Consider the following 19504-nt stretch of genomic DNA (forward strand, 5'->3'; position numbering starts at 1 on the left):
CTAGTACTATTATTATGGACAACGGGAAACAGTTTGTTAGTAATATTTTGAAAAATTTATTTAAATACTATAATATTCCTAATATTTTTTATACACCTTTATATACACCACAAGTAAATACTGTTGAACGTTATAATAAAACCATAATGACATCAGTTTCTTCCTTTATTGAGCGTGATCATAGAGTCTGGGATACAAACATTCCTAAAATCCAATTTGCCCTCAACAGTGCTGTAAATGAAGTGACTGGTTATACACCTTCATTCTTGGTTTTTGGCAGAGAGTTAATATCCTGTGGTTCTCATTACGTTGATTCAGACTTAGAAAATCAAATCACATTTGCACCTCGTGATAGTTACGCGGAAAACTTAGGAGCTTTGCACAAAATATTTGACAAAGTTCAACTATCACTTGTGAAAGCTCACTCTAGGAACAGCACAAATTATGACTTGCGACGCAAGAATGTTGACTTTAACGTTGGTGATATCGTCTGGAGAAAAACATTTTATCAAAGCGATAAAGATAATAGATTTTCTAAAAAGTTAGCCCCCAAATTTATCAAGTGTAAGATTATAGGAAAAAAATCTAAACTAGTTTATGAGCTTCAGGATATGGCAGGTAACAATTTAGGAACTTGGCATGTCAAGGACTTCAAGTTGACTTAGATTTCGTAGTACCCTTAGGCAAGCGGATTTTACAAGAAAAATCCTAACCTAAAAAGGGGGGTATGTAACGGCTCGTTAAATTACTCAACTTAAAACTATTACAACTTAACTTAAAACTCAAAACTACTTAAAAACTAAACAAATATAAAACAAATATATCTTATTAACTATATTTACATTGAATTTAACAACTAAAACTGTACATATTGTAAGCTTAGTCCGGCGCGAGCGCAAAGATGTTATTTAAATTATTTGGATTGCGCGCTCAGTGAACGTCAGATTATGACCTTGTGAGTGAACGCTTCCTATGCATTCAATGCACGGGAGCAACTTACGACCGGCTCGGCTCGGCGCTTATGTCACTCGCAGTCCCTGCGAAGCTTCTAAACGCACGGACGTACACCTCGCTTAGAAAAATATTACTCGCGATCCACGAGGTCGAACTTCCTAATACTTATCGATTTATTTAAATTACTTGTTGTGCTTCCCCAGTCTCGGGTGAGTGTTGTAATTAATTTTAATACCTATCCCACCTAGTTTTAGTGCTTAACTAGTTGCCTAGTAGGTAAGTGCTTACGTAGATATAAGATTTTAGTGCTCGCATGAGTAGTGCGTATTTAATTATTTTTATTACTCCTATTAATTGGTAAACGTATGTATTGAAACGTTCTATGCAGAATCCTCTTTTATTTTACGCACATAGGCATAAGTCAAAATGGTTCCTGACATGACCTTTGACCTTCGATGGTCATCGAATTGTGCATGTCACCTTAGAAACTTTATTTAATTGTAAATTATATTGTTAACTATTACCATAGATTACTTTAATTAGTTAAGCTGATTATTAAATAACTTTAGTACTTAAAAATAGGAATATTACACAAACAAATGTGAAATATTTACTCAGTAGTTCAGTACCTACTTAGTAAATTCTTATAGTCTCAGTATTAGTGGATAAAATGAATTATTTATTTTTAAAGTTGATTTTGTTTGGCTGCCGCATCATTAATTACTATTTCTTGCACAAATCTTTCCCCTGCTTCGCTTTAAAGCTGATGTCGCAGCTAAACTATAAAATCGGACATTCAATAAAACGACCGATGACGTGGATTACAGGGCTCCTTCCTCCGTCAAGAGAACCGCTGCGGTGCGACCATCGTCTGTCGCCTGCCCCGCGACGCCGAACCTGACGTGGCAAGCGTTGCTTGTCGCTGCTGCCACTACGAGCGAACCAAGGACAGTGCGGTTGGGTTTTAGAGACTTTAGTAGTGCGTCGGTTGAGACTAATTTTAGGAACTCACTCCCTGAGAATTAAATTAATTAATAAATAGATTTAGCAACTTCTTTTGTTTCCTTTTTTTCTCTCTTATATAGATTTTGTTACCGTCATATCTAGAAGGATGGTACATTCTCCAAGACGCCATATGAAGGTGCCCAGACGCCGTTGCACGCGGCCTTGGACGACAAGGCCGGGCAAGCGAGCGGTCTGTACTACCGAGACTGCGCGCCCCGTGAGCCATTAAAGGCTGCCTCCGACGAGGAGCTGATGAGGAAGGTATGGGATAAATCAGTGGAATTAGTTAAGTTGAGTGATGTGGAACTCGAAAAGATTTTAAAATAATACTGGATGTAAGAATTAACTAAACTTTGTTGGTGAGAGATCTTTACAATAGGACATTATTCGTTCCAAAAACAAAAATTTAGCTGTGAGACTGTAATTGGCTAGAGACAGTGTGAGTCGCGTTAAAGTGTACATATGAAAATAGATGAAACTAGACCTATTTTTATCGACAAAAAAGAGGTCAAAATTTTTTTTAGATTTTTTTTTATTTTGTATAGAATTTTTTTTCTTCCGACCTACTTATTGTAAAGAAAACGTAATAACTTTTAAACTAAGAGGTATATCCTGATAAAATAAAAACAGTAATAATGCTAAATAACAGGCGATACTAAAAAATACATAAAAACCCAGAAAATGCCAACAAATAATAAAAAAATATACTTTTTGAAAAAAATCTGCATTAATAATTATTAATAGAGGTTATATTTAAGGGCGATTCTCTGTAAGCTCGTAATCGGCTGTCCCGGCCGATTATTTCAAAAAGCAATTAAAATAATAAAAAAAACACACTCGTAATGAAACTTTAACCCCAAAACTTTACGGGCCCTTTGTTTTTAGAACCATAACTATTTTTAGTTTTTTTCTAGACTCGATTGAAGCCCGAAAAATACAGTCCCCTGGCTGTCCCCATCACTGCATTTCCGCCTAGAAATGAGATTTACGAAGAAGATATTGAAACTACATACATCTGACAGCTCGTAGCATAAAGAATAATAATGAAATTATATTATTTTCGTAAAACAAGCTCTCATTACCAATTTTATTTATTTAGTTAACTCCTGTAAACTTTGTCCCCAGAATTTTAATACAGTCCCCTGCCAAAAATTTAAATTCATAATAATAATATAAAAAAACTATAATAGCTACGATGTTTTTTTTGAGTGAAATGAAATGCAATTGCTATAAAATAGGCAACCTTGCCGAATGCGGCGTTGAGTTGCCTATTTTTTTAGTGTCAGAGCGTCATTTGTGAGGTGAACACGCGCTTGAATCGCCACCACACACAGTCCTCTGGTAAGTCATAATATGCATGTTAATTACTTAATAATCTCTAAATAAAGTATAAATTGATATAATATTTATGTCTCAATTGATCGGTAGATTCTTAAAACACTATTTAACATCATTTTCGTAAATATTGTGAAATCTAGCCGAAATACACAGTCCCCTGGCAACAGTCCTCTGCCTGAAATTGCACAAATATGTGCATCAGGTCGCAAGTATTCATTCCTGGTCCATCCTCGGCTTTCCAAATAAATATAAAACACTAACAATGAGGCAGCAAGGTTCTGGAGTAGAGGCCATGTACCGGAAAACGCAGCGAGAGACAAGCGACACCGAGCCACCTTGTGGGTGGACCGACGACCTCATAAAGGTAGCAGGAAGGCGTTGGATGCAGGCCGCTCTACCAACTGTGCGATGTGGAAGTCATTGGGGGAGGGCGGGAGGCCTATGTTCAGCAGTGGACGTCCAGTGCTGAAATGATGTTGATGACTAACAATGAAAAGTGTCAGCTGCTTTTGCAACAGTGGTTCTTGTGACCATTATAACGGAAAATCTTTAATCTGCTGAACCTGAATTGACCAACAATTCCCCTCAAAGATTTGATGATGAAATAGCAGGAACGGGTGGTACTCGGAATTCAGTGCCTCAGAGGTTAAGGTTAATTTTTGATATGAATGTTTATTAAGGAAAGTTGTTATTTCTGTTAATTTTTTATAAAGACATTTTGTTTACTATTGATATGATATAAAATAATAAATAATTGATCAATTTAAAATGACTTTTTCTTAAAGTATAACAGTCCTCTGTCTCAATTAACAGTCCCCTGTCATGATTTCTTGAAAAATCGCTAATAACTCGGAAAATATTAATAATTTCAGTGGGACTCCTTATCTAACTAAAATAATAGTCAATTTTCTTTGAAATGGATCACGGTTTTTTGGAAAATGTTAAAAATAATTGCCAGGACAGCATTTGTATGGGACCTGTACGAGCTTACAGAGAAATGCCCTTAAATACATTAAAACGATTTTTATGTAAATTATTTGTAAATAAGTAAGTAGGTATTATTTCAATTTTTAGAAAACATTTTTTGGCAAAAATCTCATGAAATTATGATTCACAAAGTTATCATGAAAAATATTCAAAAATTCAACAAATCAACTTAGAATCTTAATTTTCAATAGTCTTTTTAGCTAATGATATATCAGTAATCCTAATATTATATGAAAAAGGGGGAAAAAATGACACACATCAAATAGTGCGAATTAAACACAGTCTGGATAAACTTGCTTTGCTCAGTGAAGGAAGCCATACCTACATGTTTTTAAAATGTAGATTTTATTTGAATCTTCAAAAGACATGTATGGGACTTGGTTTCATTGTTTAAATCTTGATAGACAGGTACAGGCATATCATTTCCTAACATACGTACCAAATACGACTATTCTTCTATTTTTAGTTAAATACTGGTTATTTTTACTTCCGAGATACCGCTTTCTCTCGGACGACGTACTGTGGGCTCCATATTATAGATTTTTTCAAATTATTTCAAGAATAGACGACAACTAAATGAAAACTATAGACAAAAAAAGTTACGCCAATACTGAGGTGGGGGCCTGAGAGGCCCACAAGAAACTTTAAAATTAATTTACCTACTGATATTGCGCGTGCAATCAGGTGCACAGTTGTTGACAGCCTCGGCGCAATGAAACTCGAAGGTACTAAAAGATTCGCGTGTGTTGTGCACGTGGGAGGGGAGAAATTCTACAATTTGACTTTTTCAAGGCCTGAGAGGCCCCCACGTCAGTAGTTAAAGGTAATTTAGAAGTAGATAGTTTTCTAAAAATAATATGTTGTAATATGTGTTCACAATGTCTGAAAGCTTGTTTCGGTGTGTACCTACTGTGTGTTAAAATATAATCAGAAATCAGAAATCAGAAATATTTATTTGCTTTTACATGGTTTTACAAGTAATAATACGCAAACTTTCTGTATTTTAATTTTATTGATATGTCAATGTTATAAAACTTGTGTAAATATATTAATCATAAAAGCTACTTTAAAGTAGATATATCAAAATGTAGGTCCTTATGAGTAAATATCACATTCTTAATATAATTCGGTTTAAAATATCTTTGTATAAAATAGTCAACAGCTATATTCATTATAATACATAATATACAACAAACTACTATATTTAAATTGTCTAGATTATAATATAAATAAAATAAATTACAGATAATAAAATACATTACAACAACATCTTCATCAACAATTGGTGACTGAGAGACTAGACAAACTTTATAATAATTGTCGTGTTAATATTATGAATATAAGGCCACGAGAAGGGTGTTTTGTGACGGTCAAACGTCAGCGAGACTTCAGGTTTGTATGCTCTGTCATGTCATAATATCATAAATATCCCAACAATGTTACCCTTCTTATGCCGCTCCCGTACCTCAGGCAGGCTGAGGTAAGCGCAATAAATTATGTAAATACTGTTTTTTTGCTCACAAATCTGCAAATATCTGCACATTACTATCAAAATTAAAGGGACACCTTTTTCTCTCCATTCATTCTTGCCCATAACACGTTACATAAAGTAAAAATATTTCCACCTAAAATAAATGAAGAAATAATAATACTCAACATCAAATAAATCGCCCCTCCCGCGAGGCGAAAATTGAAGATGCCCTTGGTCAAGGTTTTTGTTACAGCAGAGTATCGGTGACTCTTTTCCTATTTGTGAAAATAACCTTTGTGCATTCGCGTCGTGTAAGTAAAGGTACTTTTATAAAATTAATTATTCATATTGACATGGTTTCCATGAAGGCGCCATTGTACCAAAACTTGTATCAAATTCAATCAACTGGGGGTCAAAACTAGGATTTAAAATACATATCTATTACTTTACTAATATTATAAAGAGGAATAATTTGGGTATTTTTAATTTAATTTTTTTGTTTCATAATTATAATATTTACTATTATTTTAAATATTCCATGCATTATATCTATCATCTACTCCACCCCCAAAACCCTGTATTACATTGGTACTACTTCTACTTAAATAAAATACTTTAACATTTATTAATAAATGCATTACTACAGAAACTTACCCCACTTGTTACTAGCGTTCTTTTAAAAAAACGCTAGTTTTACATAAATATTTTTACTAATGTGGGTAGTGTAAACAATTTTTATGTGCAACATTTGAAAGATGACTGATTTAAGGTAAGTGATAGAAAAAGTGAACTCCGTAACAAGTGGGTTAACTAATATGCATAATGTCTTCACAAACTTCACATAAACTTGTGTTCTTCTCGGCGTAGTATGCACTGAATTGCACTGTACAATAAACAGTATAATATCTTTAATAGCCCAACAGTTTCCATGTTGTACTACCAATTCAAGTTTCGGTAGTTCGATCACTCTTAACCACTACACCGTTAACTCATTCCTAATAACCAATTTAACTTTGCTGGAATATTCAACGAGAGCATCATTAATATTATCACAATCAAATTAAGTACGTACTTTTTACAATACTAAATACTCTATATACTTTCTAAATACATAAGAGCAAATAGTACCTTCACAAAGTACTCTTGGTGATGCAAGGCAAGCCGGCGTCACAGTATAGCTTGTTCCAGAAGTCGATCCTGGGTCCCTCGGGGTTGTGACCCGGGGTCATGGAGTGGTTGAGGTCCAGGAACTCCTTGCCTGCCCTGGTGTATGGCGCCCACCGCACCGATGAGTCGCCCGGAGTTGGGTTGCTGTTATGTAAATTAATAAATAAATAAATATTGATTTTACTTACACAAAAATCGTACATAGTTACATAGTGAATGTATAAATTGACGTATGCTAGGTATTGTCATCAGGCTCCCAACACCTCAGGCCACTAAGTACCTTCAAAGAAATCTTTCTATTTTCTATGTGCCGCACAATCAGCTATACACTTTTTACTTTAATATTAATTAGTTGACAGTTAGTCTGAAGAAATTATACTGTGTCAATTTATTTATGTCTCTAGTGCATTGACTCATACACAATACAGGTCGCACAACGAGAGTTGACGTCATCAACATAGATTAAAAATTAAAGACATCTGCAAAGATTTGTATCTGTATACGCTGTCTGCGCTTGTAGTCTTTTAACAGAGTACGTGTTAAACGTCATAAGAATAAGCAGATAATAATATAAAAAATAAATGTTTTCTTACCCAGTTTTAGCAAAGTCAGTCCACAGTTTTGTCACATCAAAAACAATTTTCTGCAAGTAATCCTTCTTTTCGATGAAATCTTTGTTCATTTCATTGTTAAACAGATAGAATAAGTCGTCTGCATGGCACGCGCCTTTCATATCCACCTGAGACTGACCGACTGCGATGGACTTGATGAAATTGAGTTCGGTATCAAAACTAAACCTGTAGAGGTAGATTGGCTCGTTAGTCGCCGAGTAGTAATGAGCGAATCTATGAGTATTGTAGGCGAAGTTCAAGTCAGTTTGCATGTCCACAATAGCTTCAGCGGTCTCGCTCGATATTCCCTTGTCACCAGTGTAGAAACGCAGAATACGCTCCCCAAACTCTTTCCTTTTCTCGTCAGATAATTTCGTAGCTATGTCTCTAGGCACTAAGTAATGTGATTCTTTATTGTATAAGTCCGCTTTTCTTAACCGATCAGCCAACATGAGCAGCCCCTCGTGAGACACGTAGCCGATCATCAACGGAACCTTATGGATTTTATTAGTGAGAACTTTATCGATTGGCTCTTCGTCTAAAAAGCGATCTACATTGTCGAATGGCTTTTCAACTACTGGGGTGAAATGTATGGGCAGTCCTCGGAATTTTTCGTCAGGCGTTCTAGTTTTCATAGTCAAGTGGGCGAGATTAGTTGCCGGCTCGCCCTGAAGAAACTCAAGCAGCTCATCGACATTTTCCGTTTCATTTCCTAGATATCGAGCAGCGCGGAATGCGCGCTCTTTAGCTTTGCGGCCTATTGACCAATCTTCCAAACAGGTGCCACTTTGTGCAATCGCTTTATGAAACAGTCCCTTAGACATAGGAGATATCATGTGTTGCGTGACGGACGCGGAACCAGCGCTTTCTCCGAATATAGTTACGTTGTTAGGGTCTCCACCGAACTGTGCGATATTACTTTGGACCCACCGCAAAGCTGCCACTTGGTCCTTCATGCCGGCGTTGCCAGGTACATCTGCAGTGTCGAGACACAAGAAACCTAAGACTTCGAGCCTGTAGTTGATCGTGACTAATATAACATCGTGTTGTATAAGGAATTCTGGTCCGAGGGTGTCTGTATCACCAGAGCCAGACATGTAGGCTCCACCGTGTATGAATACCATGACAGGTTGTTTGGCGTCAGGCTGCAGCGACTTGGAGTACACATTGAGGAACAAACAGTTTTCGCTGCCTTCTACTAACTGCATGGTAGTGATATCTGCTTGAGGACAAACGGCTCCATGCTCTATGGCTTCGTGTATTCCTTCCCATGGTTTAGGAGGTAGTGGTGCCTGAAAAAAAAAGTTGATAGGGTATAAAAATAGTTGTTGTGTTGGTTAACATCGGAAGTAAAGAAAAAAGTATTTTCAGAGAAGTACGCCTACGCTTAACTATGGGATGCAAGCCATACTAACCTTAAACCTTAATTTTCCAATAGGAGGCTGGGCATATGGGATCCCTTTGAAACTGTAGTATGTTGACCCATCTAGCAGTTTTTTAGTAGCCCCTTTAAGTTTGCCTTCTTTCACGGTCACAATTGGGTTACTCTGAAAAATAATAGGATACATCGATTTATAAAACAATACGTTCTTGAAATGAGTTATTAATAAAAAAATAATAAATAAATAAAACATTTATTCGCTGCAATTTTAGGGTTACAAATTAGGTGTGGACTTCCTCTAGTAAGTACATAAGCACCTGTGTCAGAGGAAGCTGCACTTCTATAGCATAACCTTAGATTAATAAAAAAGAGCATAACATTGTAAAAAACCTTGGTAAATAAAATAATAATGGACATAGCCATTGTATTGTTGGAATTATATAATATTATGCTAATGAACATTGAAGAAAAAATAGGCAATTTCATACTTTTCATACTTTACCCCTACTACATACATTATATTGGTTGAAATAAGACAAAATACCCATTTTAATACAACAATGGGTAGGATTTTGTACAGGTATTTATTTCTGTTACAGCAAGTAAGTAAGATAAATCTTAGAATATTTTCATGCAAAAAAACAACATTGCAAGTAGGTAAAAATTTAAAAAGCCAAGGTTCAAACTAGACAAGTAAGTATAAACACTGATGACATTGTTGTAAGTAGGAACTTACTTAAAAACAGAAATAAAAAAAAATTAACAAAAAAAAACAATTGTTTTTGAAAAATATTTATGTACATATACGACAGCACATCAGGCTACCCATTTTTGTTGCAAACTCGCCCCTATTACAACTGCACAAGAACCCACAGTGGTTACCTTGACGTGCCGTCGTCCGTACTTATGATAATTTAGAAATAAAAAATATTATTAAGAGCCATTTTACATTTTCGTGCGAATTTCTAAGATTTTGGAAGCATGAATTACTATCTTAAGCAACACCCAGAGATTAATTTTAATAACTGCGAAAGATAGGTCAATCCTTGTTGTTGACCATTAATGAAACGGATTTACTAAAACTATTTTGCTTAATTCACAGTGCCCCATCTCCCACAACCATTTTACGAAAAAATTGCCGCAGACTCATTTTCAAAGTCCTGTATCTATTATTTATGCTCATATAATAAGCTTAAAAATATATAGTAATCATCGGACATATATTCTTGTAGTCCATTAATGAAATAGATTCTTGAATTTCATTACCATTATTGAGTAAAATCTAAAAATAATTACGCAAATTTGAAGATTAACGTCACATTTTGATCGTGGTTTTTGGTTTAAAAACACAGCAATAACTGCAATAAAAGTATCCCAAAATAAAGAATATTCATTGTAGAATTAATTTCTACAGTTATTGTTTAAATATTAGTAACCACTTTGTCAAAATATTGATGTGAATATCAGTATAAATTACAATGCGCAAGCCGACATCGATTAGTATGGCGCGAGCGCCCGTCAAGGCAGGACCTGTGTCATTTTTCCCGCCGTGACGTTTACGTGCGTTCGTGTCGTAAAGCGGTGATTTGTACGGCGACCAAATACATTTGATACTATGCCGAGAGGCTGTTTCGAGTCGGCCGGCCGAGCAGAAATTGAAATGATGAATTTTAATTTCTTTGACGGATCTGGGTGTAACTATGAATAATATGTAGGTACCATGTATTTAATTTAATAAATAAATTATAAAAAGTATATCCATTATGATAGCACCCTTAACACAAGCATATTGGTTGCCTACTTTTGGACTAGATGGCGCTGTGAAATTGTCCAAAGATTTGTTTATTTATTTATCCGCTTTGAGTTTTGTTTCGTGAAGAAGAAAAAGAAGCGTTTTGTTTTGTTGTTAAATCTATACTAATAAAAGAGGAAAGATTTAATTGTTTGTTTGGAGGCAATAGGCTCCGAAAAAAATTTCTTTCACGATTTAGAATCCTAATTTTTTTTCTATGTAGGCTATAAAATATTTTCAAAAACTTTAGTCCAAAATCTTTGATAAAATTCGACGTTTAATAAATAAATTAGATAACATATTAATACTTTTTTTTTCAGTACGATTTTAGTACTTGTTTTTCAGAAATTCTACGATTTAACTAAACTTCTAAAGTGTTTATATTTTATGCATAATTTATTAACTTCTAAAATATACATAAATATCCTATTGATAGATGACGTGCTTCGTATTTTATTAAAATTATTACCTGACTAGGTTAAAAAGGTGTGGAATGTTATTTTGGAGATAACTTGGTTCCATAGAAATATAGAGAGATGCTAAGTAATGCGCTGAGTTCGAAACTCAGTGTCGTATTAGAAATTCACACACACAAAGAAATCAAATTATGTGCTCATTATCCATTGCGGTATCAGTATTCAACGTTCGAATAATCTTTAGTACTATGCAAGCAATATAAACTGTTTACATAATGACGTCGCTACTGTCATCATTACTTTCACAAGCAATATGTTCCAATTTGTCCCTTGTCACATTTCCCTTTAGTTTCTGTGATCTGTGCTTGTTTCTAAGTTGATATCAATGAAATATTCCTTAGTACTTTTGATTTAAATTATTTTTTTTTATTTTGACACGTGTTTGAAAAATCAAGGTCAGATTACAATAAAATAACAAGTGAAAACGTAACATTGCATTGCAACTCGCAATTTCGCAATATTGATGAGGAGATTCCATTGGAAAGTCTGTATTCATTCCTAGGATTCCCCTAACACCATCAAATTCAAGAGAATTCAAGAGAGTGCAGTTTCCCATCTCATGCTTAGGGACCACAGTTTAAAATAGTGTGGTTGCATAGAGCCTGCAACGGGCAACCGCGTGCGCAGCTGCTCATACTAATTTTCGATACAAAAGCAAGTGTTGGCGCCCTCACGAGTTTTAGCGGAGTTCCATATGGTAGCGGGAGTAGACTTAATGGAAATCTATGCTTCTCCGACGACCAGTTGTATGTGGAATACTCCAGAGTATGCGCACACAATAGCCTGGTGATTTTAGCACCTGAAGGAAAAACAAAAAAACATTGTTTACAAAGAAATCTGCGGCAGGTGTAGTGTTTTAATTTTGTTTTAGAAAGATCTCATAATTTTGTAAGTATTCAAATATTTAAACATAATGATGTGTAGATTTTATATCAAAAAATATAATCATTTAACAAAATTAATTTTCTTAGAATATTTTAATTCTATTAGAACCATTTTCCACTTCATCGCAGAAGAAGTCGCGGGCAAAAAGCTAGTATGAAATATGTAGTATTGCCCGCGGCTTCACCCGCTTGAAATTTAGTTTGTCACAGATCGTCATAAATACATTATTATTCTGGTCTATACATTGTTATTCTGGTCGACGCCAGGGATGGATGAGCGTCGCTGTCGCTGGCGACAGGGTCTTCTGGTTCAGGGTTCATGGCGTACCTAGGTCTCAGGCAAAATGAAATCCACTCGTAGAATTTAATAAACTCAGTGCATTCACGAAAATAATTACACACAGCACTAGAGTCGTGTCGGAGCTGAGTGAACCAAAGGTCTTGCGATAGGAACGTCCGAACCGAGTGATAGTTGAACACAGACTGCCTAGTACCTACTGCTGTACTGTACTGTAAAGTTTCATCAAAATCTGTTCTGTAGTTTTTGCGTGAAAGTGTAACAAACATCCAGACATCCACACAAACTTTCGTATTTATCTTCTATACTTATAATAAATCTGTAGAGAGGTCAATTCTGTACATGAAATGTATTTTTGAAATAACTATCAGGGGGTGATTAGTGATCGATACTGATGCCAAAAATGCAATCAGTAAAATTTTTGTCTGTCTGTCTGTCTGTCTGTCTGTCTGTCTGTCTGTCTGTCTGTCTGTCTGTCTGTCTGTCTGTATGTTCCTTATAGAAACAAAAACTACTGGACGGATTTTAACGAAACTTGGTACAATTATTCTCCATACTCCTGGGCAGGTTATAGTATACTTAAGAATTCCCACGGGAACAGGAATTAGCGGGAAAATTCTTTTGTATGAGAAACCTAAACCGCTTAAGTTAGACGCTTGAAATTTGGCATGTAGGTACCTTAGTAAACTTAAAGCTTAGTTACAACAGGATATTGCAAAATTCCCACAGGAACGGGAGTTAGCGAGAAAAAACATTTGTTTGAAAAAATCTAAACCGCGTAAGATAGATGAAGGGGGTAAAACGGGATCCACGCGTACGAAGTCGTGGGCGGCCGCTAGTAATATTTGTAAGACTAGTAAAAAGTAAGATAGTAAGATGAATTATTTCAGTTATTTGTTTACTTATAATAATATTTATTTATTTATTTCTTAGCTCTGTCTGATAATGGATCTGGAGGAGATGCAATGGCCACCTCCGTAATAAAACAATAGAACCCTATGGAGTTTGGGCTTGTGTGATTCGCCTTGACGAATATTTCGTATCGATGATGGAGCTGTAAGGGGGCAGATTTTTTTTTCACTATGTGACTGCTTTATTTTGTACTTAATATATTTTACATATTATACCTATTCGTGTTTCATTATTCGTATCCAGGGTCTGATGATGGAGCTGTAAGGGGGCAGATTTATTTTTCACTATGTGACTGTCTTTATTTTGTACTTAATATATATTTTACATATTATACCTGTTCGTGTTTCATTATGAATCGAAATATAAAAGACTTAATAAACTCTATTAAAAATTTAAATTAATTAATCAAGTTTGAATACCTCATTCTACCTTAAAATTAATAACTTAAATCAAGTCTTAATACGGTCACGGCTCAAGATTTTTTGTCCATTTCAGCGTTCTTTTTACTCTTTTGACGTTGCGTTGACAGCTTTTACCTAAATTCGCGCGGAATATTTTTGTGAAATGGCTCTTAATACAAGACATGATGTCTGAATACTTGGTTCAATGATTTAGATTAGATAAATAAATAAATAAATAATCTTTGGACAATTTCACACAGCGCCAGCTAGCCCCAAAGTAAGCAACTTAATGCTTGTGTTATGGGTGCTAGCTTAACGGATATACTACTTATATACTTTAGACTTTTTTTTTTTTAAATACATACATATTATACATAGTAACACCCAGACCCGTCACAGAAATTAAAATTCATCATTTCAATTTCTGCCCGGCCGGGAATCGAACCCGGGACCTCTCGGCATAGTAGTCCGCTCAGAACCACTACACCAAACGGCCGACGTCGGGAATCGAACCCGGGAGATAATGGTAATGATAAAATTTATCATTATAAATGCAAATCTTTGTAACAAATAACAATGTTAAACTTCCAGTGCCTTATTACAAAAAAATTAAATCATTTAGGCATTTGCATCATCTTACTTTAACTGTAACAAACGTCCCTCAAACTCCATACAAAAAACACCACTGCACCGGTTCTAGTCAAACTTGTCATAGTTACGGTTAGAGTAAGATGGTGCAGCTCAGCCTTAGCATGGAAATGTCATTTTAAACAAGTGATCATTGGTTTGCTTTTTGTAATAAGGGGATCAGAGTTTTCAAGATGCTTCATTAAACATTGCTGTAAAAAAATTAATTACAAGAAAAAACATCACAGTCTTTTGAAAATAAAGTTTTTGTTAGAAAACTTTGCCCAAACAAGACACAAAAGTTCTTGTTCTGACACAAAAGTCTGTTTAATAATGTGGAATTCATGTTACCAATTTGTAATAAATTGGTAGTTCATATTGGTATTATTAGTAAAATTAGTGAGTAAAACATAAAACACCTTTGCAAATAACACAAGCCTCACCTTTGGTGCGGTAATTGAAATACCTACAAAGAGCAATCCTGGAAGGTATGATGACAAAACCCTCTGTCCCAAACAAACAAACAATGTAGAACTAGTTTTTACAAGCATTATAAAACTAAGACTATGTTCAGAACAAATTATAGGCAATGCTATAAATGTAAAAAATACACATAGGTACCTTTATTAGGTTATCACTTTCTTATTAATATTTTTGATTACTATTATCTATTTACTTCTTTGGTAACAAAATAATAGGTAGTAGGTATGATTTAACCACATTATGCATATTGCTCTCGAAAAGTACTACTTGTTCTATCAAAAATTCATCATAAAGTGTGTGTTATTAACACTTAAACATTGGTCAGAGGGTAGAACATTATTTACTTGTACTGATTTACGGCATTGAACTTGTTCCGAACATCGTTTTTAATTAGAAACATGAAAATAAGAATTGCATACCATTGTACCGGAGGTGGACAAAAACTGGCTTGAATTCTGCTTGGTCCTCATTAGCAAACCTTCAAGTTTCCGCAACAGAAACATGTCGAGTTTAATCAACAAGATTTACACCACAATACCGAGTTTACACACTGGATTTGCCGAATCGCGAGTCACAATCAGCCAAAGTCCAAAGTACACAACAGACAACAGAAATGTGAAATTTTATGTTAATATTTCCATGCTTTTGTAACATATATGAACACTTTTACATAGATAACTTATTAGCTACTTTAGTTTCACTTTGCTTACATAAATACTTGAATAGAAATAAAAATAAAAAACGTATTTTAGGTAAACAATCAACAGTTACTTTTGGCTGTCAGCTGTCAGCTGTCATGCTGTCAATGTCAGTGTATTTTTTTTATCGATTCTTTTTAGGCAAAGGTATCATTCTATACAGCCAAGTCTTATTTTCCTTTTATCACCGTTGCGTTCGAGATCTCCCCCAAAGATTCAAACGACCTACAGGTTCCTTCTGCGAACTTCGCAGACTACGAACGGCGAGCAGCGCGCGCTAAATACGTCTTCCGGCTCGTGGTCGCCACTCAGCCCTAAAAATTTTTTGGTTCAGTGATAAAGTTAAAAGCAGCTTTGGTCACTGGTAGAACGCTATACAGTACCTATAATGATACTAGATAGTAGATAGGGGCATACTTACCGATATAATTCTGTATGTTTGGTACTTACTATGTTTGGTAACACATGCCCGCGTTTGGCTACGTAACATTTTCACCTGTGCAACCTAAGCAAAAAGCTAATTACACTGGGTAATATTTTTGTAGGATAAGGTACGAAATTAAGTTGCTGGGATATGCCCGCCCCGTTAATAGAAAAAAGCAAATTCCCGGTCCTCGTAATACATTGCCAGTAAGGCAATTAATTAATTTTAGGTAGCATTTCCTTCATCATCGTCATCATCTCAGCCATAGGACGTTCACTGCTGAACATGGTTGCCTGGTTGGTAGCATTGCCTTATACTTTGAGTAATACTGTCTTAGGTCTTTATTTGTTTGATCGCTCCGAAAATCGAACAGAGTCACGGAGCGAAGTATTACCTTGTAAAAAAAACGCAAGAGCGAAGGCAATTTGAATTTTCAACTATAAAGGTGAGTATAGACTGGAGCATTTACTCGTAACAGAACAACGCGACGCTCTATGTTATAATCACCACCTTTTCATGAATCAAACGTCGTACATTTTACCTGTATTGTACCTACCATTCGTAAGAACATTACATTACATAGAAATGCTCTGAACTATAGGTATCTTTACGTTTTGCTACTTGTCCTGTACCTCTAGCACGAACAACTTTCGTCTTCGAATCGTTTGCGTATTCGACAAAATTCGATACTCAACCTTCGAATTAACGTGACAATTTTTATTCTCAAAATAAGTTTTGTGCAATTTTTTCTCATACTAAGTTCACTTTTCGACACGTTCACAAGGGGCTGTTGTAGTTTTCGTACTAAATCTTTTGATGGCGATTCAAATACGCAAACGATTTGAACTCGAAAGTTTTTCGTGCTAGCCGTACTGGGCGGCAGAACGTGTAAGAAAGGGACAAAAATTACATATAACTTAGTTCGCTAAAATTCTGTCATTTTCTCTTGGAACTATTCCATCCTCTCTGCCTGTTACTTATGTCTTGTTTACTTAGTCGTATTACGGCTAGATACAAAATGCAGTACGAGTATTGCACAGTGCGCAAATAAAAAGTTGAGGCTGAGTTTAAGTAAGTAGGTACCTACTTCATTGTTAAGTAATACTTCCCTAAGATAATATGATTAAAATTCCTAAAATATGTAAACATTTCAATCTAGGAGAGGCATTGCTGGCATGGCTACGCTCTATAAGACTGCAGTGAACTGTTGAGCCATTTTTCACTTAAGATAGGTGGTAGTAAAAGAACGCAAAAACTTTTTTCCTTGCCAAAATGTCAGAATAATGTAACGTACAACAATCCAGTGTTCCGAATGTGTAGAGCTTACAATGAAATTAGCAAGGATCTAGATGTTTTCTCACTTTCTCGTGCATCTTTTCTTATATTGTGTAGGTGCAAATTGTAAACTAACATGCATGTATTTATTAGAATTACTGTATCACTTAAATCAAAGCTAGACTAAAACGAATGTTGTGTTCAGCTACAATCGGAGTGCAAATTAATTGTTAATCTTTGTTCAATGTACTTTATTTTTAAGCCATGATTTGCAATCTGTTGCTGTACCTTAATAAATAAATAAATAAATAAACATACTATTGAACTACGATTGAAATAGCTTACCGGTTGTAAGTAGTAAGTGGTCTGCAAACACAGTGCAGTTCAGTTACCCAAAACGACCGCTCGCGGCGCTAGTATCTATGCGACTAACAAAAACTCGCGCAAACTTTTCACTCGTCATTGATTCATCGTGAATATTCACCACTTTATTGATTACATTGCACATTTTATTTGCATAAAATAATACTAATATTGATAATGATTCAGTCCCTAATTGAATAGGCTACGAAAACATTGGGGCCAAACTCCAGTCGCGATACGAACGCAAAATTCACCAATAGAAATGCTTGATCGGGTCTACCTGTTACCTTATCTGGCCACCCACTTCACTCACCTTCAGTGCAAATAAGGATTAGCACGATTATCAATTTTATTGCGAGCTGGAATCATTTTGGAGCGACCATTACGTGATATCTGGATAGAGTCAGCCAATTGTGCAAACACGAGGTTTATTTTTGTGTTTAATTTTTATTTATTTTGCGATATTTGTGGTTTTTTATGTCTATAGGATTATGCAGGTGGTTCTGTATTAATAGCCGTATGCACGCGATTGCGCGCGCGCGTCGTTTGCGCATTTATACTCGCGCGCTACGACTTTGCTACGCGATTTCGTAGACCCTTAACGCGTTACAGATAAAAAATGATGAGCAATAAATGGAGCTACAGCTATGGTAGAAAAGATTCAATAATTCTTTATTATTTTGAAAGTTTAATAAGAAGTGTAACTAAATTGATCTATGCAACACTGGTTCCTTCGGATTATTATAAATAGTCAACATCTACTCTTAGTCCAGTCATTACGTACATTCAAAAAAGAAAATGAATTTGCGCTTCTAATTTTTTAATATGTTGTAGGGGATCCCTAGAAAAGCTTAACTTGAGATTGTCGACCAAGCTTTCCTAGGAGCTTTTGCCGCCATGTTGAAAAAAGGGGTAAAATTTGTTTTTCGGCAATAACTCGGCTATCCGATGAGACTCGAAAATTTTTGTAGGACACTTTTTGTAGCTTTCTTTGTGCTCTACAATAACGCCCGAACCATTTTTAGCGTATCATGCATCGTTATCGAGATATCGATCGATAAAGTCAAAAATTTTGGACACAATTTTTGTTTTTTGCTTTTTTTTTCTTTGGGTCTTAATAAATATGAAAAATTGTGGAATTCAAACTTGTAGAGCATATTCAGACCTACAATTTCCTTCTTGGATTTTTTTATGTTGGACAAAAATTACGATCTCCAGCGCGCCGCAAAGTCGGTGAATCCACGCTCAGCGTCGAGCGCGCTCAAGTTAGTATATCGTATCGTGTTGAGTTTTTGCTGTGCGTAGTGTAAATCAAGGGTTCCGATATTCTGGGCAAAAATTTCGATATCTAGTTGGCTGTAAACTCGTTATAACGGCGTGCCCGCATAAAGCGTCCGTTTGAAAGCAAACCGGCTTCCTGATCCTCCGATCTCTCACAACTCACGTTACGCATTGTTTATTTTGTATTGTAAAAAAATATTTTTTTTTACTGCACAAACAAATTATTTGTTTAATAAATTACTATTGTGTGATCCTTAATTTGTTGCTCTATGTACTTATTTTTTATCCCATCAATTTCCTGAACAATTTCCCATTCGATTCGACATCCAGACACAACCGAGCGAGCAGCTCGCTCGACGCTGAGTGTGGATTCACCGACTTTGCGGCGCGCTGGAGATCGTAATTTTTGTCCAACATAAAAAAATCCAAGAAGGAAATTGTAGGTCTGAATATGCTCTACAAGTTTGAATTCCACAATTTTTCATATTTATTAAGACCCAAAGAAAAAAAAAGCAAAAAACAAAAATTGTGTCCAAAATTTTTGACTTTATCGATCGATATCTCGATAACGATGCATGATACGCTAAAAATGGTTCGGGCGTTATTGTAGAGCACAAAGAAAGCTACAAAAAGTGTCCTACAAAAATTTTCGAATCTCATCGGATAGCCGAGTTAT

The 19504-nt window shown here is 35.4% G+C and overlaps 1 protein-coding gene across 1 annotated transcript; it reads right to left on the reverse strand.

Annotated features, from left to right (window-relative positions):
- Window positions 1-4440: 4440 nt before the first annotated feature.
- On the reverse strand, window positions 4441-15572 carry LOC135088443 (carboxylic ester hydrolase-like). The gene is made up of 4 exons (XM_063983254.1): window positions 15207-15572; window positions 8949-9080; window positions 7516-8825; window positions 4441-7066 (listed from the first exon to the last, which is right to left on the reverse strand). The coding sequence occupies exons 1-4, from the start codon at window positions 15288-15290 to the stop codon at window positions 6886-6888; spliced, it is 1707 nt and encodes a 568-aa protein (XP_063839324.1). The 5' UTR covers window positions 15291-15572; the 3' UTR covers window positions 4441-6885.
- Window positions 15573-19504: the final 3932 nt, after the last annotated feature.

The sequence above is a fragment of the Ostrinia nubilalis genome, chromosome 4, assembly GCF_963855985.1.
Source record: "Ostrinia nubilalis chromosome 4, ilOstNubi1.1, whole genome shotgun sequence".
Classification (NCBI taxonomy): domain Eukaryota; kingdom Metazoa; phylum Arthropoda; class Insecta; order Lepidoptera; family Crambidae; genus Ostrinia; species Ostrinia nubilalis.